At 50.8% G+C, this 24,765-nt stretch overlaps 1 protein-coding gene across 2 annotated transcripts in view; it reads right to left on the minus strand.

Annotated features, from left to right (window-relative positions):
* HIP1 (huntingtin interacting protein 1) overlaps positions 1-24,765 on the minus strand; it is a 183,776-nt gene that overhangs the window by 26,024 nt on the left and 132,987 nt on the right. For both annotated transcript variants that reach the window (XM_029613057.1, XM_029613058.1), the window contains 3 exons: positions 16,871-16,957; positions 15,922-16,029; positions 1,713-1,849 (listed from right to left, as the gene is read on the minus strand). In XM_029613057.1, the coding sequence (XP_029468917.1) occupies positions 1,713-1,849; positions 15,922-16,029; positions 16,871-16,957 (332 nt within the window). The remainder of the gene's footprint in view (positions 1-1,712; positions 1,850-15,921; positions 16,030-16,870; positions 16,958-24,765) is intronic.

The following is a 24,765-nucleotide window of genomic DNA, read 5'->3' on the forward strand; positions in this document are numbered from 1 at the left end:
TGCTCCTCCCATCTAACGCCCAGCTTTCTTAACACTTTATTTATTTTATTTTAACCAATTTATTTCCCATACTCTCCCCAAGGATCCAGGCAGCTTACAACATAAAACATTCATAAAAGTACAAAACATAAAAACAGAACTTAAGAAAACAGAAAGAGCAATCAAATTAGCAGTGAAACCAACAGAAGCTTCATGGAAGACAGCGTCTTTAGTTCTTTTTTTTTTAATTGCTTCAAATCAGCGAGAAGCTGCAAATATTTGGGGAGAAAATTCCATAGGTACGGGCCTGCCACAGCTTTTCGCAGGCCCGATCCCTAGTCTCGGTTAAAAAAAGCAAGCTTTGGTGATGGTATTTCCAACAAAACTTCTATGAGCCGAGCGGAGGGAATGAGATGGTCTATATATCCTTAACCCGGCACTGCATCAGAGAATCTCTGAATTGTTGACTCTCTGATGAACCAAGGTCAAAACTTAAAAAATTTTAATTTGCCATGTGACTGGAAGCCAATGAAGAGCAAATATAACTGGGGGAAATGGGTTCAAATCTAGGTCTTCCAGAGAAGATGCACTGATCTTTCCTCATATTGATTATTGCAATTCTCTTTTCTTGGATCTTACCTGCTCTGCGAGCGCTGCCAACTTGTACAATAACGCGGCCCCCCTGTTGTTACCCTGAGCGGAAGTCCTCAGGTTTTAATGAGGTCCTCAGGTGTTAATAGGGGTTTCAATCTGCTCAGGGGCCTTTAGTTTACGAAATGCAGTTGAAACCAGCTATTTTATGTGAGGACCCACGAGAAGGAGATGTAAACTATCACTCCTAGGTTTCTGGCCTGGGCCCTGATCGGTAGGGAAAGACGGTCAAAGATGAATTCAGATGGCGCAATCACTTTGAGAAACCTACTCCATTTATTTCCAGAACCAGCCTATTATGAAAGCGCCATCGCTTGATGGATGAAAAGCAGAAGGCCAGGATAACGTAATAGGGAAAAAAAAAATTATACACCCTCGGCATACATTTGTTTAATTTATTTAAAATCTTTTATATACCGTTGTTAAGTTATTTACCATCACAACGGTTTACAGGAAGGCACATATAGTAACATAAAGTATATAAACCAAGTAAATGTTTAATAAAAGTGCCCAGAAAATGATTCGGTAACAAAGTGTTTTGAAATATACAATTATATGAAGAGTTAGTTTGACTTGTCCTTTTTGAAGCCTGTGTCATATTCTAACTTATAGAGTTAACAGTGCGAAGTTGGATCACAAATAATAACTGAGCATATCGAAAATCTAGATGCTGAGTTTGTGGTGCTTGCCTTTATTTACTCTCTCCGTTCTCTTTGTAAAACGTCTGTTTGAAAAGCCATGTTTTTAAAATACCTTTAAATAGTTTAAAATTTCTCTGTATGATATGCCTAATGTTACTAATAGTTTGCAGAGGGGGGAAGGTATATATAAAAGAGTGTTGTGGTACACCTGTCGTCATAAATCACCAAGCTGAGAGATTATTTCCTAACTTGATTTGTTATAACCGTCACTAAGTAAAGAAGAGAGCCCCAAAATAATCGCCCTGCCTAAGCTCAGAAAAGGCAGTTTCCAGGAGGGAAAATGTAGATGTCAAAGTCCACCTAATATCCAAGATGCCTCTCCAAATCTGACTTAAAGACAGGCTGCAGCAGTCTGAGAAGTGGGAAGTTGCAGCTTCTTACCTCCCCGATGGCTGCTATTCTGCTCAGAGAGTCTCTAAGGGCTGTAGAGTCTATGTTTACGAGAGATGCCTCGCTCTTCAGGAAGGAAAGGTAGGAGAGAGCCTCAACCCCACACTGCTTACAGGCCTCGTACAACACTGCAAACCAAAGAAGCAGAGAGTTAAAACCCCTTCTATACTCTTATCTCAGTTCAGCTTATAAAGCTCAAGCACTTGCCACCTGGAACAGCTGGCGACAGCTGTTCAAGAAAAAGGTGGGACAGTAATTCTGGGCACAAACTTTGAGCCCAGTGTGCAGGGCCTGGTTGGGATGTGCGTTGTGTGCACACACCTGAGAGGGAAAATGGTCATTTAGGGCTGGAACTTGAAGAGTGTATACCAGGTGTAGGCTATTTCACATCTGCAGAGGCTATCAAACCTGTGCAGTGTATCCTGAGGGACACATCACTAGTGGGGAATTCAGTATTTCATGCCATCCATGTTATATCTACATCGATATATTATCCACCCAACAGAATATTGTAGTGCATGAGGTGAAACAGACTACATCACTGGGACAAAGAGGGCTCTTCTATACTGGTGCCTTTCCTCCTTAGTTGATACAGTGGATCATTACATTTTGGGGTAGAGACTACAGAAGGTGAGAGTTTGAGATAATGTTTCTAGTCCAAGACATCTTACTTGAGAAGTACCCCAAGGGGTCTCATCATCTCCACTATTATTTAACATCTAGGAGGTCAATATTCAAAGCCTCTGTATACTTAACTTTTTGAGTCACGCAAATAAAAACAAGATTTGAATATTTTCTCCCACCAAATACATACATTGTGTACACACAGTATTTTTTGTATGTGCAAAGTTTACCTGCATAAAAAGGGGCATCACTGCAGTGGCAGGGCTAAACGTTACCCAATGAACACACATAATTCAGGGCTCACCTCGCAGAATTACACGCACAAGTCTGAGCAGAAAAATCACGGTCCTAACTTCACCCAGATAAAAGTTATTTGTGCAGCTTTATCTGAGTACAGTTCCACTGAATATCTGGGACAAGTTCCATGTGTAAGCTTTCCCAGAATAAATTTGATGAAAGCCACATCACCGAATGTTGACCTCTTCAAGGTGTCTTTTGACCAACTCATAAATAAATTTGGGCCTAACATAACGAATTGATGCGGATGACATCAAATTATTATTCATACTTCAAAGACATTGGAAAAACCAGATGAATCACCAACATTATATATTAAAGATTGAATTTCCTAACCAGAAACCAGTTAGAAATAATCATTAAACAAGTAGTCCAAGAATGTAAGTGCAGGATGCATCCTTTCCCAGTGATGGAGGCCCCCAAAGTACTGGTTCACTACAACAGATTGCATATCTGAAATATTCATTGACATGCCACAAGTTAGCCATTTGATGTCACTGATGTCAAATGAGTTGCAAGCCAATCAGGATAGAGTACAGATGAAGTCTCTTTGATGGGCTAACAACAAAAGCCAAGAAACATGTTAAATGTGTCACGTGAGATTCTAATAATATAATGATAGAGTTCCACTCACATAAATAATAACCATAGAGCTCCATTCAATTTCTGTGTTCATGCTGTGGGGATAAACTGTATCCATTTCTGTTCAAGATATGAATACGCAGCAGTGGGCTGGCACGCGCAAGTTATAAAATCAGTGGGCCGCGCGCACATGTGCGGGCATGTGCAGGCTGCGCATGCAGGGGAGCCTAATTTTAAAACGTACGCGCGGCGATGAGATTGGGCATCTCCCAGTCCGCTCCCCACCCCCTAAACCTAACCTACTCACCATTTTTTTTTACATTTTTATTTATTTATTTTGTAAGCTGCTGCTCCTTTGGAGCAGTAGCAACTTGTGCGCGCCGGCCGACTGCTGGCATGCGCTTCCCTGGCACAGCGGCAAATGACCACTGGGTCGGCTGCCTCCGGCCCCTCCCCCTCCCTTGGGCCTGGCACTTCTGCGCGTGGCTGGGCCCCTTTGAAAATGTGCGCGGCCCATTTAAAATGTACCCAGTGTTTATTAAATAGGTGCAGACTCCATGTGGATCCGTGCAGGAACAAAAATGTATGCATACCGACGCATACTTGTGTAGTTTTGTGGTGGAAATAATGCATTTTTATCAGGACTGAAACTCCATTCCCTTTCCTTCACATGGGCAGGCGTTGCTGCCGCTGCTGCTGACTGCATCGGGCTGGGAAAGAAAGCTTGGTGATTACATCTGTGGCAGGAGGAAGCAACAGCTCCAGTCCTTCATCTGCTGCTTCTCTCCAGCAGGACGACGGCAACCGAGGCCCTTCAAGCAGCTGCTGCTGCTTCTCGTATCCGGCGAAAGGAGATCGGACTTTTGGCTGTTGACTTCTTGAAGACATTTGCAAAGTGGGCGGGAGCCACACAAATTATAAAATACTGTATATATTCTTTCTTCCCCTGATTATGAGCTATATTTATTGTGTACTGTGTGCTATTAGTACCTGTGTGGCTGGAATGTATTCACACTTATTTCTCTCTCAATCCCTGCCATCCACAGCAATCACTTTCTCTCTCTCTCTCTCTCTTTCAATCCCGAGTGGGATGGGTGGATTGAAGAGACAGACTTACTGCCAGAGATGGGGTGGTATTCAAAGAGGTGATGGCTGGGAATGAGGGCAGACACAGAAAAAGCAATGCGGGTAAGGTAGGAAGGAGGGACGGTTCTATCACGAGGCAGGGTGAGGCAGCAGCCTCAGGCAGAAAAATTTTAGAGAGGCAGAAAGTGCCTCTCAAAATACTCCTGTTGTGGCCACCTCACCCTGCATCCACACCAAGACAGAAAAAAAATCATCTGCCGCCCCAAATATTGGCGCACCTGTGGGGATCCCAGGCCTCGCAGGCAGAAAGACAAACCTAGCGCTGGCGGCGCAGAATCCTGCCAATATGCAGCCAGGAGTATGAATTGTCCATGGGGCTCCCAAGCCCCGCAAAAATTCATTAACGACAGTGGCATGGGATTATGACGTGCCCGATGGGATTCCAGGCCCGTGGGCAGAAAGACGCACACCAAGATGGCAGTGCAAGATTTTGATGTGTCCGACTGGATCCCGGGCTCGCAGGCAGCCAGCGGCGTGAGATTATGACAGACCCCACAGGATCCCAGGCCTGCGGGCAGGAACACACATCCTTAAGCCTGCAGCACGGAATTATGAGGTGCCCGTGAGAATTCCAGACCCCACAGACAGGAGGCAAAAGAAGGTGACTGAGGTGAAAGGGAAGAGGTGGGGTGTGAGCAGGGGAGGGCTGAGTGAGAGAGAATGGCACGGGGGAGAGGGTTAAGTGAATTATATGGGATGAAGGGAAGCCAAGGAGGCTGAGTGTTAAATGGTTTTGTTAAAGTTATAACCCCCTTGTTCCTTGTAAACCAATATGATATGATTCGTATCATGAATGTCAGTATAGAAAAGAGTTAAATAAATAAAATAAAATAAAGTGGTGTAAGTGAATGAGGAGGAAGAGAAAAGAAGGGGTTGAGTGACAGGGAATAGAAGGTAAGGTGGAATAAGAGGGAGCATGTCATGTGAATGATTGCACGTGTGTGTGCGCGCACGTGAGAGAGTATAAGCGAACAAGTGTGTAAGCATGTGAGAAAGTGTGAGGAAGAATGTGTGTGACCATGTGAGTGAGAGTATGTGTGTGTGTGTGTGTGAGTATGAGCAAATCAGAGATTGTGAGCAAGTGTGTGTATTTGAATATGTGAGCATATGACAGGGTGAGCAAGCATGTGTATATGTGTGAGAATGAGTGTGCGTTTTGAAAATGAACATCTGCTTGTTAGAAAGTGTGTGTATGAGAGAGTGGACAAAGTATGTGTGTAGCTCCCCTTCCTACACTAATCCAGGACAATTTCAAGGTGACTAAATCAAAGGTTCCCAGGTATGGAAAACTGGGAATGTTTTGTATCCTTATTAGTTTTAATGATTATTGAATGCTATCTTATGTATCTGCCATTTTGAAATATTTTATTGGCTTTTCGGAACTTTTAAAAACTTTGTATATGAATTTAATTATAACGGTATTCTATTCATCAGCTGTCTTCAAATATGAATTTTATCATCAGTATGGTTTTATTATTCTGATAGTTTTTATACTTCCTGATTTGATTGTTTTATGAGGAATGGTGATTTTTTTTTTCCCACTGATGCATTACATACAGAGTCTGGCTTTTTGCAGTTTCCAGTACAGTTTTTGTCTGTGTGATTATCTTTATAATTTATTGTCACTTTATTCTGTATTTGGCGAGGATCTTTCTATGTTCTGGTGTGTGATGGAGGTGAGGTATTATGCTACTATATAGTTTCTGTATAGGGATCTATAGCAGCCTGGCTTGTTCTGTTTTTTTAATAGAAGGAGTATTGGTGTTTCAGGGCCTGGTGTAATATTTACAGTGTTGCATTTTCATGCATAGGGTTCTTACTTCTTCAGTGTGGCATTTAGGGTTATTTTGGTATGGGATGTTTACTATATTGTAATTGTACTTCAGTTTATTCATGGCTTTCTGAGGGCCAAGCCCAAACCCAATGCACTTTTTACAATAGGTCTATGGACTCCAAATGTCTTTTTTGCAGGGTTTCCTCATTGTCACCACAGCAATGCATGTAAATATAACATCCATGTTGTTGGAAGTGATATTTTTACATCAGAAATCTGTACTTTGAATGTCTATTTTCATATAAAATCTGTTATTATAAATGCATAATTTTTTATTGTGTACGTGGTGAGAACCCCATGGGCAAGACTGTAAGGTTCGCCGAGCGCCTAATACTCTTGCACTAGCCCTGAGAGAAGGCGCCATGCACAGACCCTTGCCATTCACTTATCTCCCACATTCCCAGGATGCAAATGCTAGGGAAGGTTGGGAAGCAGATGATAGGGTTCCCAGCTTCCTAGAAATATTATCCCTGACATTCTGATCTGGGAACGCTGACCTCTGCCTGCCCACGTTCACAGCATTTCCAGTCATCAAAAGCGCCAAACTCCAAGGGTACCCTTGGGCCCCCTTCCCAGGGCCATCTTGGTGATTTGACCTGATTCAAGCTTTTTTTTTGGGGGGGGGGGGGGGGGAGGAGAGCACCCCAGTTCAGCCCTCACCTCAGGCAGTAGATTGTCCTGAGCCGCCCCTGGTTGGAAGGGAATAGTTGGAGGTGATTCACTTGAGTGTCCTGATTTACATAAGAACATAAGAAAATGCCATACTGGGTCAGACCAAGGGTCCATCAAGCCCAGCATCCTGTTTCCAACAGTGGCCAATCCAGGCCATAAGAACCTGGCAAGTACCCAAAAACTAAATCCATTCCATGTTACCATTGCTAATGGCAGTGGCTATTCTCTAGGTGAACTTAATAGCAGGTAATGGACTTCTCCTCCAAGAACTTATCCAATCCTTTTTTAAACACAGCTATACTAACTGCACGAACCACATTCTCTGGCAACAAATTCCAGAGTTTAATTGTGCATTGAGTAAAAAAGAACTTTCTCCGATTAGTTTTAAATGTGCCCCATGCTAACTTCATGGAGGGCCCCCTAGTCTTTCTACTATCTGAAAGAGTAAATAACCGATTCACAGCTACCCGTTCTAGACCTCTCATGATTTTAAACACCTCTATCATATCCCCCCCCTCAGTCGTCTCTTCTCCAAGCTGAAAAGTCCTAACCTCTTTAGTCTTTCCTCATAGGGGAGCTGTTCCATTCCCCTTATCATTTTGGTCGCCCTTCTCTGTACCTTCTCCATCGCAATTATATCTTTTTTGAGATGCGGCGACCAGAATTGTACACAGTATTCAAGGTGCGGTCTCACCATGGAGCGATACAGAGGCATTATGACATTTTCCGCAGGGTTGTGGCTCTTATCATATTTTGGAAGAACCCCTGTGAACTGGCCCCACCCTTTGGAAAGATTGCAGCTCTCTGAACTCCACCCTCCGGCATTTCACCCAGACCTCCCAAGCCATAAACTACAGATAAAAGATAATTGCAATTGTGCAAGTGTAAAAGTGTGCATATACGTTTGGTAATGTGTGAATTTATACCGCTTCTAAAATTCCAACTTGTGCGTGTATTTCCAAACCCCACCCAGGAACGCTCATAAAAGGAAAATTAGTTTCTTACCTGATAATTTTCGTTCCTGTAGTACCAAGGATCAGTCCAGGACACCTGGGTTGTGACTCCGCACCAGTAGATGGAGACAGACTAAAACTTGTGGGCGGAGCATATATGCCCCTGTGCCAGTCACAGCCCCTCAGTCCTACGTAATGTCAAAGTAGAACACAACCAGAGAACTAAGCTAGCTAGAAACCGCTAATAGAACGGGGAAAACACCCCTCCTGGAAACAGACTCTCCAACCAAGAGAGTTAACAAGCGGAACAGAAGAATTCAGAACAAAGAGCGGACTCTCCATTACTGCAGCGTAGCACTGCGGGCGGGATCCTGGACTGATCCTTGGTACTACAGGAACGAAAATTATCAGGTAAGAAACTAATTTTCCTTTCCCTGTACGTACCAGGATCAGTCCAGGACACCTGGGATGTACCAGAGCTAAATTACCGAGGGTGGGAAGCAGAGAGTCCCGCTCGGAGTACCCTCTCTCCAAATCCTCCGGGGTCGGTAGCCCGGACATCCCCCGTACTGCCTGATAAAGGTATGCAACGACTTCCAGGTAGCCGCCCTGCAAATCTCTTGAGCGATACCGGAGAAGCCTCCGCTCACGATGCCGCCTGCGCACGAGTCGAGTGAGCCCTCCGGCCCACGGGAAGCGGTTTTCCCCGCACCCAGTACGCCGAAGCAATGGCCGCCTTAAGCCACCGCTGAAGCAATGGCCTCCTTAAGCCACCGGGCGATCGTTGTGCGAGACGCTGCAGCCCCTTTGCGGCCCCTTTCTTAGGACCAGAGAACAGGACAAACAGATGATCTGTGACCCGAAACGGATTACTGACCCCCAGATATCGGAGGAGGGACCTCCGCACGTCAAGCGTCCGCAATTCTCTCGCTTCTGGAACAGAGAACTCCCCGGCCGCCAAAGCGGGCAGTTCCACTGATTGATTCATACGACAAGACGACACCACTTTCGGTAGGAAGGAAGGAACTGTGCGCAAACAAACAACTGTGCGCAAAGAAACTCCGGAATCGGAAACACGCAAAAGGGGTTCACTACAGGACCGGGCCTGCAACTCGGAAACACGCCGCGCTGAGGCGATCGCTACCAAGAACGCCGTCTTAAGAGTGAGATCCGTAAGAGTCGCGCGTTTCAAAAGCTCAATAGGCGCCGTGCATAGGGAGGAGAGAACCCAGTTGAGGTTCCAAGCCGGACAAGGAAGACGCAAGGGAGGACGAAGGCGTTTGGCACCCCGGAGGAAGCGAGCAATGTCCGGGTGGAACGCAAGGGACGTACCACGGACCGTACCCCGCAAACAACCGAGCGCTGCCACTTGAACCCGAAGGGAACTGCACGCCAGGCCTTTGGCCAGACCAGCCTGGAGGAACGCCAGAATGTCGGAGACGGAAGCCGAAGTGGAGACCACCCCACGCTGCACGCACCAGTCCTCAAAGACCACCCAGACACGGACATATGCCCGACGGGGGCCTGATGGAGCAGGCCCGCCATTCCGTGAAACCGAAGGGGCGCCGTTACCGCCAGCTGGGCGAGGTCTGCAAACCACGGCCGGCGCGGCCACTCCGGTGCCACCAAGACGACCTTGGCCGGGTGCAATTCTATGCGCCGTAGAATCATGCCGATCATCGGCCACGGGGGAAACACGTAGAGCAGCACATCCGTCGGCCAGGGAAGCACCAACGCATCGACGCCTTCCGCCCCCCGTTCTCGACATCGATTGTAAAATCGCGGGGCCTTCGCGTTGTGCCACGTGGCCATCAGATCCATGTGGGGCACCCCCCACGTTTTGCAATGAGCAGAAAGCTTCGTCCCCCAACTCCCACTCTCCGGGATCCAGACGATGACGGCTGAGAAAATCCGCCTGCACGTTGTGGACTCCCGCAATGTGAGACGCTGCTATGTTGCTGAGATGTAGCTCTGACCAGGCCATCAAGCGCTGAGCCACCTCCACCACCTGGGGGCTCCTTGGTCCGCCCTGGCGTTTGATGTATGCCACTGTGGTCGCATTGTCCGACAACACTCGAACTGCCTTCCCCCGCAGCAACGGCAGAAAGGCTTGCAGGGCCAGACGGACCGCTCTGGTCTCTAGGCGCGCTCTGGTCTCTAGGCGCGCTCTGGTCTCTAGGCGATTGATAGACCACTGGGCTTGCGACACGGACCATAGGCCTTGGACCGAGCTCCCCAGGCAGAGCAGGCTGGACCTCGCGTGTCCCTTGAGTGGAAGCGGTAGATGGAATTCCTCAGAGACCGGCTTCCAGCGGGATAGTAAGGATGACTGTAATGGACGCAGATGAGCGAATGCCCAGGGAACCAGTGCCAGCGTTGAAGCCATAGACCCTGGGACCGTAAGGTAGTCGCAGACCCGCGGTTGGCGGAGAGACAATAAGCGACGTACTTGAGCTTGCAGTTTGCACCTCCGTTCGTGTGACAGGAACACCTTGCCCTGCTTCGTGTCGAAAAGAGCTCCCAGATATTCCAAGGTCCGCGTGGGTGTCAGATGACTCTTGCTGTAGTTGACCCCCCATCCTAGGGACTGCAGAAGGTGGAAGGCCCTGGCTACCGCCATCCGACACTGATCCTCGGACTTTGCCCGAATCAACCAATCGTCCAGGTAAGGATGGACCAGGAGACCTTCTCGGCGCAGAGACCTTCTCGGCGCAGCTGCGCCGCCACCACGACCATCACCTTCGAGAATGTACGTGGGGCCATCGCGAGCCTGAACTGGAGCGCTCGGAACTGGTAATGCCGCCCTAGAACGCAGAACCTGAGGAAGCGTTGGACCGATGGATGAATGCCTATGTGAAGATATGCCTCCGTGAGATCCAGGGAGGCTAGAAACTCGCCGGGCCTTACCGAGGAGATGACTGAACGAATCGCCTCCATTGTGAAGTGAGGAATCCGAAGGCATCGGTTCACCCCTTGAGATCCAGAATGGGTCTGGACGCGCCGTCCTTCCTTGGGACGATGAAGTAGATGGAGTAACGGCCCTTGCCGTGTTGGCTGACCGGGACTGGAGAAATAGCTCCCAAGCCTTCTAAGCGTTGGGTGGTGTCGCGCACCGCCGCCTTCTTCTCGGGAGCCTTGCAAGGCGAGACCAGGAACTTGTCCGCTGGGGTGTGAGCAAAATCCAACGCGTAGCCGCGTCCTATGACCGTGAGGCCTCACTGGTCCCCCGATACACCGGCCCATCTCTCGGAAAGACATCAACCGTACCCCGCCGTTGGAACCGGCGTGCCGAGGCTGCGGCGAGAGATGGGCCGACCCCCTTTCATTGCGAAGACTTGGGCGCCGTGATTGCCAGGCACCTCCTTGTCTACCGAAGCGCCTACCTCGAAAGGACTGTTGCTGCCACTGCGGAGTACGGGAGGAGGAAGACCTATACGAACGCCCGGACGCCCTTTGAGGACGCGACCTCCTGGGACCCCGAGAAAGAGAACTGGCCGAAAACGAGGACCTCGCCCCGGATCTATCCTCGGGAAGCTAGAAGGCCCTGTTTTCCCCCCCAGGGAACTCGTTAACTCGTCCAAGTCCTTGCCAAACAGCAAATGGCCTTGAATGGTAGTACCCCGAAATGAGCCTTGGAAGAACCATCCGCCGCCCAGTTGCGCAACCACAAAAGTCGGCGTGCCGAGACAGCCGCTACCATGGACCTAACCGACGTGAGCAGCAAATCGTGCAGCGCATCCACGCCATATGCTATTGCAGCTTCCCAACGATCTGCCTGCGCTGCCTCGTCTGCGGAAAAATCCGCCTTGGCTTGAAGAACCTGGGCCCAGCGCAGACTGGCCCGCATAGCGAAATTCGTGCAGATGGCGGCCTGCACTCCCAGCGCGGAAACCTCGAAATCTTCTTGAGCTGCACTTCCAGCTTCCTGTCCTGAAGGTCCTTGAGAGCTGCCGCGTCCGTGACCGGAACTGGTAGATCTCTTTGTTACCGCGGAGACCGCTAAGTCCACCTTGGGGAATATGAGAAGGTCCAGCGCATCCTCCGGAAGCGGGTAAAGCTTGTCCATGGCCTTACTGACCTTCAAACCTAACTCCGGGGTGTGCCATTCCCGGAACAGAATATTCGTCGAGGAGAAAGAAATGGGAAAACCACTGCCGGAGCCGAGAGACCTAACAGGACCGGATCCATGTTTGCCTCCTGACGGGCTACCACCGGAGGAGCTTCTATTCCCCGCTCCTGGAGAATGGCCGGAATTAAGGGTGGCAAGTCCTCCCTGCGGAAGAGCCGGACCACCTTGGGATCATCATTTTCCACTGCTTGGGATCCCTATCCGGCGCCTGGCTGAGCGGATTCGTCCGTCCCATCTCCGTCGGCCCCTTTCAGGGGCTTCTCCGGGGAATCAGAGTCCACCGCAGGGGGGAATCGGAATCGGCTTCCTGTGGGACGCCACGAGGAAGCCGCGTACTTCGGGAAGGGCCCCGGGACCCCTCCGCAGCGCCCTTAGGATTGCATGACGTCTTCCCTGGGGGGGGCCTTGCGGGTCCCCCCCGGCCGCGCTTACTGCGCTTACACTTTAGGACTTTGCGCAACAACAGCGCAAAATCCTCCGAAAGGGACCCCGAGGCTGAAGAATCATCCTCTGAAAACCCCCGGGGACCAAGGGACCCCCGAGGGGACCCCCCTGTATCAACCCGCTGAGGAGAAAAAGCGCGGGAGGCAGGCCCGAGGCTCCCGCCGTTTCCCGCGCCATTTCACGGTCCGAGGCCAAAATGGCCGCCACTCCCGCGCTCAGCGGGAAAATGTCTTGGGGCCGCTCTGCCGAGCCCCCCCCTGCGCGGCGGCGATCGTGCGCTGCGGGATCGAGCACCCCCGAGGCGCCCCGGATGACCCCTCTCCGCCCGGGAAACAGGCCGCACACAGACCACCGCGGGGAAGCCGCGCGCGCGCGCTGAGCCGCAGGCCCTACAGGCCGAGCCACGAGGCCTGCCGGCGAGCCGCGGCGGAGAGCGCACTGGGAGAAAAAATTTAATTTAGCGAAAGCGGCCCCCCCCGGCCTCCCCCCTGCCAGCGGCGCCCCCCCCGGAGACCCCACGGAGCGGCGACGCAAAGCAGCAGAGAGCTGAAGCCAGAGAGACCGAAAACAAAAGTAAAACATTTTTTTTTTTTTTTTTTTTTTTACAAAACAACGCTTGTCGCTGTCCACGGTCCTGGAGCCCTAGTCCAGCAGGGGTAAGTGAACCGGGCTCCCCGGTGTCACCCCTGACGCTGCTACTGGGAAAGCCGGGTCCTCGACCCTAGCAGCGGCCTCAACCAGGGGGGGGTAGTCCCCTCAGGACCTCACAACCCCCCTGGGAGACAGGGCGGACGGGACCTCAGGAACAATTTAGCAAAATCAAAATCCCAATTGAAAAACACTAAACTGGCCTAAAACCAAGAAAAAGAAAAGAACCGACCCTGACGGAGTACCAGAACCAGGGCAGGAAGGAGCTGTGACCTGACCTGCACCACCTACTGGAGACAGAGTAAGACTGAGGGGCTGTGACTGGCACAGGGGCATATATGCTCCGCCCACAAGTTTTAGTCTGTCTCCATCTACTGGTGCGGAGTCACAACCCAGGTGTCCTGGACTGATCCTGGTACGTACAGGGAACTGCCCTTTCTTACTAGCAGCGGTGCATGTAAAATGTTAATAGTATAGCTCAGGCTTTTGCAAAATACTACTAAAGCGTGTACATGCTAGTTACACATGTAACTTCCAATTTTACACCCTAAAACCTTTCAAAATTTCTCCCCTAAATTGAGAACCTGTTTAATGATTATTTGTAACTGGCTTACGCTTAGTTAATTAAAAGGTATGTAGTGATTGGATTGGAACTCGGAGCACTGGTGGGCCTATGATTTCTTTGCCCATTAACAGTTAAAGCTGCATCCCATCAGCAATAAATATAGATCCCAATTTTGATTTTGAATCTCAGATCCATGAGACAACGAGGAAGGTGTTTTGTGAACATACGCCTTTGACTTCGTCCCTTCTTGGAACCTGAGACCGGTAACTCTCACGCTCATGATCGCCTGTTTAGATTACTGATCAGATCGATTAGAAATTTGCAGCTGTTACATGACACGGCCATCACCTTGATTTTGGGTAGATCATGGAGGCAGAGAGCCACCCACTTGCCGCACTGGGTTACCTGTCGCAGTCAGGATTACATTTAAGTAATAACATAGATCTTTACGACGCTGATGGGAAAAGAACCTTCGTATATGAGAGAGAGGATTTTGTGACACTTCCCCATTCATCTTGCCAAGAGGTGCTTTTGAATATATCTGTGACCTCCTCCTGGCTTGGCTGGGGGAGATTTCAGGGGGGCGGCTTCAGGTGATAGGAAGGGTAGCGAGGGAGAATCATGGGATAGGGGCAGTTGGCTCCCCCACTTGTAAATTTCACTGGGGAAGAGGATTCTGGCGGAGCAGGGGCTGCTGGCCCAGATTCAAATTTTAAATGTTGTAGGAAGGAGGATGCTGTCAGCCCCCCTGGCTCCACATTTGAATATGCTGGGAGGAAGAGGGGACGCTGGCCCCCTTCATATGATATGAGGGAGGGAGGGATGCTGGGGGAGGGGGGCAGTGTCAGTCCCCCAGCTGAATATTTTCAGAGCTGCTGGAGGAGGGAGGGAAGTTGCTGAGGGAGCTGTTGGCCCCTGCTCCTACGTCACTATTTTCCATTGAGCAAGGAGGGAAGGAGGAACTGGGTGGCAAGGTTTAGGGCTGCTCTGGTAGTGCCTAAATTTGGCCACTTTAGTTACACAGACAGTGTGTGCCGTAACTTCTTTCCTCTGCCCTTTGCCCCGCCCACTTTTTAGATGCATACATTTTAGCACTCAATGCCATTTAGTCAAAGGGGGGGCCAATTTAGGGGCCTAAACCTTTCGAAAATCGACTCTTACATGTTCAATGCAGTCAGCGGCGGATTCCTGAGGAAGACCGGCCCGGGGATTTGCCGTCCAGGCCGGTCCGGGACACATCACGTGGTCTGCCGAGCGCGGCTCCGTCACGGCCGCGCACGGCAGACCACGTGACTGGAGTGACCGGCCCACCGGGGATGCCCGATCCCCCGTTAGGCCAATCAGCCCCTGAATGCAGTATAGGCACATCCTTTACAGCCCATAAAAAGCCAAGTGGGTTATCGATCACAAGGTGCCCGTGTACACTCTGTCTGAACCTCAGCTTGTTATGCGGCTGAAAGGCGATGCAGACGCATGGAGTTAAGCGGCCTCACGCCTATCTTTCAGGTACGTTCGTAAAACCGAATGGGATGATTTTCAACTGCCCGCATTGCTGTAGAGTCCGCAGGTACTTTTTATGTGCAGCCTTTTCACCAGCTGTAAAAGCCAAAGCCTGCACTTGCTTTCATGGATACAAAGCACTGCGCACCTTCTTTTCGTGCAGGTAATCTTTCAATGGAATATAACTTCCTGAGACATTCACTCTATTATTATCTGAAATGTTCACTCCCCTGAGTCTTTCAGCCTCCGAGGCACTGACTCCTCCTCCCCCCTCAGCCCCATCATTCCTTAGACACCAACACCCTGTGATCCCTTAGGAAATCGAGGGCCCTCTGACTCCATCACTCCTTGAGAGTTTGACTCTCTTCGACTCCTCCACAATCTTGTTATTCTCTAAGACATTTCCTACTGATCCTATCAATCCCTGAGGCACTGACATCTTTGTGAAACCATCACTCCCCCCCATCACTTTATTATTCTCTAGATAAGACACTCTCTATTGACCCCATCTTTCCTCAAGACATTGACTCCCACTGAGCCCCATCACTCCCTGATATCCACTGAATATGCATTCCCTGAGATACTGACATCCACTGACTCCCTCTCCCCGAGAACCTCTGACCTCGTGATTCCCTGAGGCACCGACTCCCCTATGACCCCGATACGCCTCGAGATTCTCACTTCCACCGACTCCCATCACTTCCTGAAACACCTCCTCCACTCTGAAGCCCAGAATTCCCCGAAGACGCTAGCGACCTGCTGGGCGAGTGCCGGTGACCTCCCGGAAACGGAGCAGGGATACTCACAGTCTGCTGACTCCATGGGCGCTGTGTGCGAGGTGGCGCTGCCCTGAAGGATGCTGTCTCCCACCAGGTAGGCAAAGAGGGGGACAGCACGTAAGAGCTCCCCAACATCTTAGGGGATTCATGAAATAAACAAGAAGACATAACTTCATAATTATATACACTAACAATGCTATTTATTAACTTCTAAGTGGGACCAGTGTACACGGCACTGTACATGGTAACTCACACGGTTTATTGATTTGGATGTATTACTTGCCTTTATGAATAACTAATTCACCCGAGAGAGAGAAAATGGGGGCCAAATCTACATGGCCGAAGCCTCGTGTGCGATCCGGAGCATCGGTGATAAATGCAGTGATGCTGTGCACTGTGTCAGAGCTAGGCCTGCTCTGTTGCTCTCTGCCAGCTTCTGCATCGCTTCCTCCATTCCACACCTAACACAGAGATCCCAGGAAGTCCTGGCACCATCTGTCTGAGCTCCAGTGGTTGTGTGTCTGAAGCCCCACACTGTCCAAGCCCCACAATCTGAGCTTCTGTAGTTTGAGTGCGAATCCCTCACAGTTTGATCCTGTAGTGTGGATCTGAACCTTCCACAATCTGAGCCCCTGTGGGATGGGTCTGACCCCTCCCCTCACAGTCTGAGCTCCTGTGGTGTGAGAGTCTGAACCTTCCCCCCACCAGTTTGTGCCCTTGAGGTATGGGTCTGAACCTGCCAAGGTCTGAGCCCCTGTGGACTGGGTCTGAACCCCTCACTGTCTGAACCCCACCACCGTGAGCACAGCAATGTGTGTCTGCACCCCCTCCAGTCTGAGCCCCAGTGGTGTGTGTCTGTCCTATAATCAAATCCAGTCTTGCAATGCAATCTAGAGTCCTAGTCCCTGTTGGACTGTATTAGCAGGTCTCAGAGCTGTACTATTTCTGTGACAGCTTGGCTCGGTTGGTCTCTCACCTGATCTGTCTGATTGGAATTTGCTGCAGGCTTCCTGGAGTCTATCGACAGAATCCAATGCTGCCTGTGTTCTAGAGAGCAGATAATCTGCAGGGAGAGAAGAGTCAGCAAAATAAAACTCAAACAGGCGGGTTTCTGTTTGCATTTACTCAATCTTTGATGAAAAGCAGAAGCTCTGATCAATCACATCCCTCCACGTTACAAAATGCTCCTCATTCCACAGTCTCGTACTGAGAGTTAAAACTAGAGCGCCACTATCAGAGTTGGCAGGCTGAGCTGGGAGGTGCAAGATGCTCCGCTGGCACTCAGAAGGCACCCCAAACCCTTCTCCCAAAGCACCTTGGGGGGATTCCCCCCCATGCAAATAAGGCCCAGAGGGATTTATTAACGGCCTGTACCACCGCCAGCTGCCATGCGCTCTAGATGAGCGAGCACAGATGTGAATCACTCATACATAGGCTGATTAGCCTGAGGGCCTGCGGGGTGAGGGAATGTCACCAATCCTTGCTGCCTTGTCTAAAGAGGGATACACGGTGCTTTGGATCACTAGGATAGATATCCTGAGGTCAACATTCAAAACTAAACATTTAAATGGCTAACTTGGAATTAGATGGATAACTGGTGAGTTATCCATCTAAATGGCTTTGAATATTGACCCTCCTTCTGTTTTAGGGATCCTCAGCCTTTCCCCAACTCAGCTGCCTCTTAAATACATTCTTCTCATTCCTTCTAATTTCTCTCTTATCAGAGAAGCCATTATGCACATCCCTCCTCTTTACTTCTTTCAGAGTCCCCAGTATTTTCCCTCTTTATGCCATAATCTCTCCCTTGCCTATAGATCTAGCCTTGCCGTACTTTCCTGTGACTGGACGAGCTGAACCTGACTCTAATCTAAAGATCTTTCCAGGCTATGCTTTAAGTGTCAATAATAAAAAAAAAAATTTGGTTCCCTCCCCAGTAGCTGAGTGTTTTGCTTCAGTAGTACTAGCGGCCCTACAAGCAGAAACCAAATTTACCAACCCAATCCAGGCTTCCTATCCTAATAGTACAGAGCACTACCGCTAAGCCTAATCTAACCCATCTGAGGCACTCGTCCTGGTGTCAGGCATGGACTGATCTTGAACTGGTACCTATAAGTTCTGAGGCACCCTGTTTCCAGTGGGAGCTATTGGCCCTCCTGGGGATTGCTGCTCAGCCCAGCTGCCGTGTATCCATAGTGTTTTCCTATGTCCTTACTGGACCAGCCCTTATTGGCCAAGGGATTTCTTCCCCACCTTGGGCTGTGTCCCTGTTGATTCATTGGTGGCAAATTGCCTATTCCATGGTTGCTCTGCCATGCTGCCTATCTCCTGAGATCCTGGGGCCCTGCACCCTGCTTAGTTTGCCATATAAACCTGTGCCTTGTGATTCTTCTTGGACTCTATGATTCTTGATCTAACCTGCCTTATTTTTGCTTCGGACTGTTCATCATACAAGTACAATGAAGAATAAGCTAAATCTTGTTCAGTTTCTTGTCTGTCTGTAGCAAGTTTTTGCCAACAGTGAACCTTAGGGATCACTTTCCACGGTGGCTGCTCGTGTCTCAGCCCAGGAGTCCCTAACACTAGTCTAATCAAACCCAAGGGTCTCATGTGGCAATAGACAGTATTAAACCAATCTCTACCTCTTCCCTTAATCCTAACTTTAACCCAATCCAATCTAGGGACTCTGCCTGGTCGCCCACAGACCTGTCCAACCCAGGGACCGTGCCTGGTAATGCAGAGCGTAAATCCTAACCGTATCATTAATATTAATCACAGCTCTAAACCTAACCTAGATCCTACCCCTACCACAATCAGGTCAGTCTGATTTTTGTTTTTGGAAAGACATTGTTCTGATTTGTTCTGACAGCAAAAGTATTAAATGAATCCTCCCACTAAATTCATGGTTTCTCCTTCCTCCCACCATCCAGAGATGGGTGGGAGGAAGGACACTGGGGCTGACCTCTGAGATATGTCCACCAGAATCACAAGACTTGTGCCCTACATGGAAAGCACCATTATACTTGGCAGTCTAAACGTTCCCATAATATGAAATGTTGGGATTACTACCTGATAATCCCCTTTTCCTTAGTGTAGACAGATGGACTCAGAACGAATGGGATAGTATCCGCGTGCTAGCAGTTGGAGACGGATCTGACGTCAGCACGGGGGCGTATATATCCCCACAGGAAGCGTAGCTATTCAGTAATCTTCCTTGCAAAAGCTGTTATAGATTTGTGTACTGACGCTCAGTTAAAAAGTGAAACAGGATTCCCCTGACCGATTGACAGTAGCTGGAGACCGCCAGCATTCCCAACCGGAAGGCGTGGACACCTGGTAGAGTGTACGCTCTTATGGAAACAGAGGACATGGCTTACCTTGAATCGGTGATACCCATGTACGCAGGCAGCTGGGCGGGATGCTGAGTCCATCTGTCTACACTAAGGAAAAGGGGATTATCAGGTAGTAATCCCAACATTTCCTGGCGTGTAGCCAGATGGACTCAGAACGAATGGGATGTACAAAAGCTTTACTCCCAGCCTGGGCGGGAGGCTGCCTGAGGCCCATGTAGTACCGCCCGCGCAAATGCCGAGTCCTCCCCGGCCTGAACATCCAGACGATAGAACCTGGAGAAGGTATGGAGGGAAGACCAAGTCGCCGCTTTACAGATTTCCGCAGGCGATAGCATCCTGGATTCTGCCCAAGATGCTGCTTGTGCTCTGGTAGAATGAGCCTTGACCTGTAGAGGCGGAGACTTCCCGGCCTCTACGTACGCTGCTCTGACAACTTCTTTAATCCAGCGGGCGATGGTGGGCCGCGAGGCCGCTTCACCTAGCTTCTTCCCGCTGTACAGGACGAACAGATGGTCTGTCTTTCGTAGGTCCTGTGTAAGTTCCAAATATCTGGGCAGCAATCTGCCAATGTCGAGATGGCGTAACAAACGCCCTTCTTCAGATTTCTTCAGACCCGCCGTGGTAGGCAAGGATATGGTTTGATTAAGATGAAACTGTGAAACCACCTTAGGTAGAAAGGAGGGAACCATACGAAGATGGATAGCCTCTGGAGTGATTCTGAGAAAGGGATCACGGCAGGACAATGCTTGTAGTTCTGAGATGCGGCGGGCTGAACATACAGCCAGCAAGAATACCATCTTCAAAGTGAGGGAACGAAGAGACAGGCCCCGAAGGGGTCTGAAGGTGGATCCCGCAAGGAAATCCAAAACAAGGTTGAGGTTCCACAAAGGTACAGGCCACTTCAGTGGCGGACGAATATGCTTGACTCCCTGCAGGAAGCGAGAAACATCCTGGTGCTTGGCGATGGTCTTGCCATCCCTCCTGGGACCATAGCAAGACAGCGCAGCCACCTGAACCTTGATGGAGCTGAGGGAGAGACCCTTCTGAAGGCCATCCTGCAGGAAATCCAACACAATAGGGATTGTGGCTGCATGAGGATTGGTGCCGTGAGTATCGCACCATGCTTCAAACACTCTCCAGATCCGGATGTATGTGAGGGATGTGGAAAACTTGCGAGCTCAGAGGAGGGTATCAATCACGGGCTCCGAGTAACCCCTCTTCTTCAATCTAGCCCTCTCAAGGGCCATACCGTAAGAGAGAATTGAGCCGGATCCTCGTGAAGAATGGGACCTTGATGTAGAAGGTCCCGGAGAGGAGGCAGGGGAAGGGGCTCCCCTGCCAGTAGTCTTCTCATGTCCGCGTACCAGGGTCGTCTTGGCCAGTCTGGCGCCACTAGAAGGACTAGGCCCCGGTGTCTCTGAATTTTGCGGATGACAGCGCCTAGCAGAGGCCACGGAGGAAAGGCGTACAGTAGAGTCCCTGGAGGCCACGGCTGAACCAGGGCATCGATTCCATGTGAGCACGGGTCGCGCTTGCGGCTGAAGTATCTGGGTACTTGAGCATTGGACTTGTCTGCCAGTAAATCCATGTCCGGAAACCCCCAATGATCCACAATCATCTGGAAGGCCGTGGGTGAGAGTGCCACTCTCCCGGATTTAGGCTTTCCCTGCTGAGGAAGTCTGCTGTGGTATTGTCCTTCCCGGCGATGTGGATGGCGGAGATGTCCTGAAGATTCACCTCTGCCCAAGTCATCAGAGGGGCGATCTCCAGAGATACCTGTCGGCTTCTGGTTCCGCCCTGACGATTGATGTATGCCACCGTGGTGGCGTTGTCGGACATCACTCTGACTGCTCTGTTCTGCAGTCTGTGGGCAAATTGAAGGCATGCCAGTCGGACAGCCCGGGCCTCTAGACGGTTGATGTTCCACGCCGACTCTTCTCTGTTCCACCGCCCTTGCGCGGTGAGTTCTTCGCAGTGTGCGCCCCAGCCGCTTAGGCTGGCATCTGTGGTGAGCAAAATCCACATGGGTGAGGACATCTTCGATCCCCTGCTCATGTGGTTGGACTGCAACCACCACCGTAACTGGGTCCGCACTCGGGCTGGTAGAGGTAGGTGCATGGAGTAGGTCCGTAGACGGGGGCTCCAGCGAGAGAGCAGGGCGTGTTGGAGAGGTCTCATATGGGCCCGCGCCCAGGGCACCACTTCCAGGGTGGATGCCATGAGACCAAGAACCTACAGATAATCCCAGGCGGTGGGTCGACTGGCTCCCATCAAATACTGGATACGCTGCTGAAGTTTCAACGTCCTCTTGGTGGTGAGACTGACCGTGTCTGCCCGGGTGTCGAACTGTACTCCCAGGTATTCCAGTGACTGGGAAGTCTGTAGGCAGCTCATGCCGAGGTTGATAACCCAGCCCAGGCTTTCCAGAAGGGCTATCACTCTGTCGGTGGTCCGAAGGCTCTCCTCTCGAGACTTTGCCCTGATCAGCCAGTCGTCTAGGTAGGGATGGACCAGAATTCCTTCCCGCCTGAGCGCCGCCGCTACTACTACTACTACCTTGGTGAATGTCCGTGGCGATGTCGCCAACCCAAAGGGCAGAGCCCGAAACTGGAAGTGGCGGCCTAGAACCTTGAAGCGTAGGTAGCGCTGATGATCCGGATGGATCGGGATATGCAGGTATGCCTCCGACAGGTCTAATGCCGTGAGGAATTCCCCTGGCTGTACTGCGGCCTTGACGGAGCGTAGAGTTTCCATGCGAAACCTCGGGACCCGTAAGTATCGATTGACAGACTTGAGGACCAGGACAGGCCGAAAGGTACCCCCTTTCTTGGGTACCATGAAATAGATGGAATAATGGCCAGAATTCACTTCCCAGGCAGGTACTGGGATGATGGCTTTCAAGGACAGGAGCCTTGCCAGGGTAGCTTCCAATGCTGCCTTCTTGTGTATGGGACACGAAGATTCCACAAACTTGTCCGGAGGGAGATGATGAAAATCCAGATAATACTCCTCTCGGATGATGGCGAGGACCCACTGATCTGACGTAATCTCGACCCATCTGGGGTAGAAGAGGGTTAACCTGCCCCCTATGGCTCCGTCCCCCAGATGAATCGGCGGATTCTCATTGGGAGGCGCGGCCGGGACCCGAGCCCGGGCCCGCTCCCCTCTTGCGCTGCTTGGTCCGAAAGGACTGATTCCTGGCCGGAGGACGTGGTGCCTGGTAACGACCCCTGTAAGGAACGAAACACTGGGAACTCCTGCCCCTGGAGGACCTTGGAAAGGCGCGCTGGCCCCTTCGGAACCGATCTTCCGGCAATCTGGGCACTGGAGAGGCGCCCCATGCACTGGCCAGTTTATCAAGGTCGCTGCCAAATAGAAAAGAGCCCTTGAAGGGCAATCTGGTGAGGCGGGTTTTAGAAGGCGCATCAGCCGACCATCTTCGGATCCAGAGCTGCCTCCTGGCGGCTACGGAGGATGAAATCCCCTTAGCCGTTGTCCGGACCAGGTCAGATGCCGCATCCGTAAGGAACGAAAGAGCGGATTCCATGTCTGCCGCTGGAGCGTTGTTTCTAACCTGTGACAAACAGGCACACGTCACCACCGTGCAGCAGGTGGCGATCCGTAAAGATAAAGCTGCCACCTCAAAGGCCTGACGCAGAATGGCGTCCAGTCGCCGATCATGCGGCTCCCTGAGGGCCGTCCCCCCTTCAACTGGAATGGTAGTGCGCTTGACCACAGCGCTAATCAAGGCGTCCACCTGAGGGCACGCCAGCAGATCCTGGATAGCCGGTGCCAATGGGTACATGCTCGTCAGAGCCCGACCCCCTTTGAAGGCAGCCGCTGGAGCCGCCCATTCTAAATCGATCAGTTGTTGCGCCGCCTGTAAGAATGGAAAATGGCGGGCCGTAGGACGAAGACCTTCCAGCAGGGGGTTCTGCGCAGAAGGTACCGAAGCGCTGGGACCTGTAATATCCAATTCTGCCAGACACTGAGACACCAGGTCGGAGAGATCCTCCTTAGGGAAGAACCGCCTCATGGTTCGATATGGCTCAGTCCCTGGAGGGAGGTCTCCCTCGTCCGGGAGTTCGGACTCGTCCTGTGAGACCTCCTGGTCTGATTGATACGGGCTATCCATCAGTGGGAAGTCCCGCTCGCGATAAGGTTGTGATGGTCCAGGAACCGGATCCGCAGGAGCCGCTACCAGAGCAGCCGCCACAGGCGCAGCCACCGCAGGAACAACAGGAACAGCAGGAACCACAGGGCCTGGATGGGCAGCCGTTTGCATCTGTACAAAGGCATGAATTCCCTTAAAGAGATCCACCCAGGAAATGGAAGCAGCCTCTAATCGCCGGGGTACAAGCTCCCCCGGGATGCCTGATTGGTCGAGAGTGCCCCCTAACTCCGGGGTAGCCCCTGGGGAACTGTCCACAAACCGTGGTTGAGACAGGTCCTGGCCCGAGGATCGCACGGCCCCCTCACATTGGGCACACAGAGAATCTGGCTCATCCCTGCGCGTGGCCCTAAGGTGGCATGCAGAGCAGAGGCCAAGGGCTGCAATGCCTGAAGCAGGCGGCGCCGTCGCTGAAGACTCTGCAGCTTTCTGATCCATTGAACAATAGGCGCTCAAGAATAATAAGTGGCAGCAGTAGGCGCGTAATACAACAGGCGCTCAATAATAATATGCGGCAGCAATAGGCGCTTAATACAACAGGCGCTCAATAATAATATGCGGCAGCAATAGGCGCTTAATACAACAGGCGCTCAATAATAATATGCGGCAGCAATAGGCGCTTAATACAACAGGCGCTCAATAATAATATGCGGCAGCAATAGGCGCTCAATAATATGCGGCAGCAGTAGGCGCGTAATACAACAGGCAAGAAGCGCATAATGTGCCCTCAATAGGCTTTCAGCAATAAGCGGCCAGCAATATGCTCGCAATAGGCATTCAATAAGCTTTCAGTAATAAGCGGCCAGCAATATGCTCTCAATAGGCATTCAATAAGCTTTCAGTAATAAGCGGTCAGCAATATGCTCTCAATAGGCATTCAATAAGCTTTCAGCAATAAGCGGCCAGCAATATGCTCGCAATAGGCATTCAATAAGCTTTCAGCAATAAGCGGCCAGCAATATGCTCGCAATAGGCATTCAATAAGCTTTCAGCAATAAGCGGCCAGCAATATGCTCGCAATAGGCATTCAATAAGCTTTCAGTAATAAGCGGCCAGCAATATGCTCTCAATAGGCAGTCAATAAGCTTTCAGTAATAAGCGGCCAGCAATATGCTCTCAATAGGCATTCAATAAGCGTTCAGTAAGGAGGAAGAAAGCCGCGCCTATTACGGGCGCGGAGTACCTGAGCAAGGCCCAACCAGGGCGTCCTCCACGGCGTGCCACGCCGCCGATCCTCTGCGCTTCGGAGACCCGTAGGAAGAGACGTACTCCTTACCAGCTTCGGCGCTTCCCGGATGGAACACAGGCGGTCTCCGGCTGCGGGGGAAGGGAGCACCTCGCCACCGCAAT

The sequence above is a fragment of the Rhinatrema bivittatum genome, chromosome 8 (genome assembly GCF_901001135.1).
Source record: "Rhinatrema bivittatum chromosome 8, aRhiBiv1.1, whole genome shotgun sequence".
NCBI lineage: Eukaryota > Metazoa > Chordata > Amphibia > Gymnophiona > Rhinatrematidae > Rhinatrema > Rhinatrema bivittatum.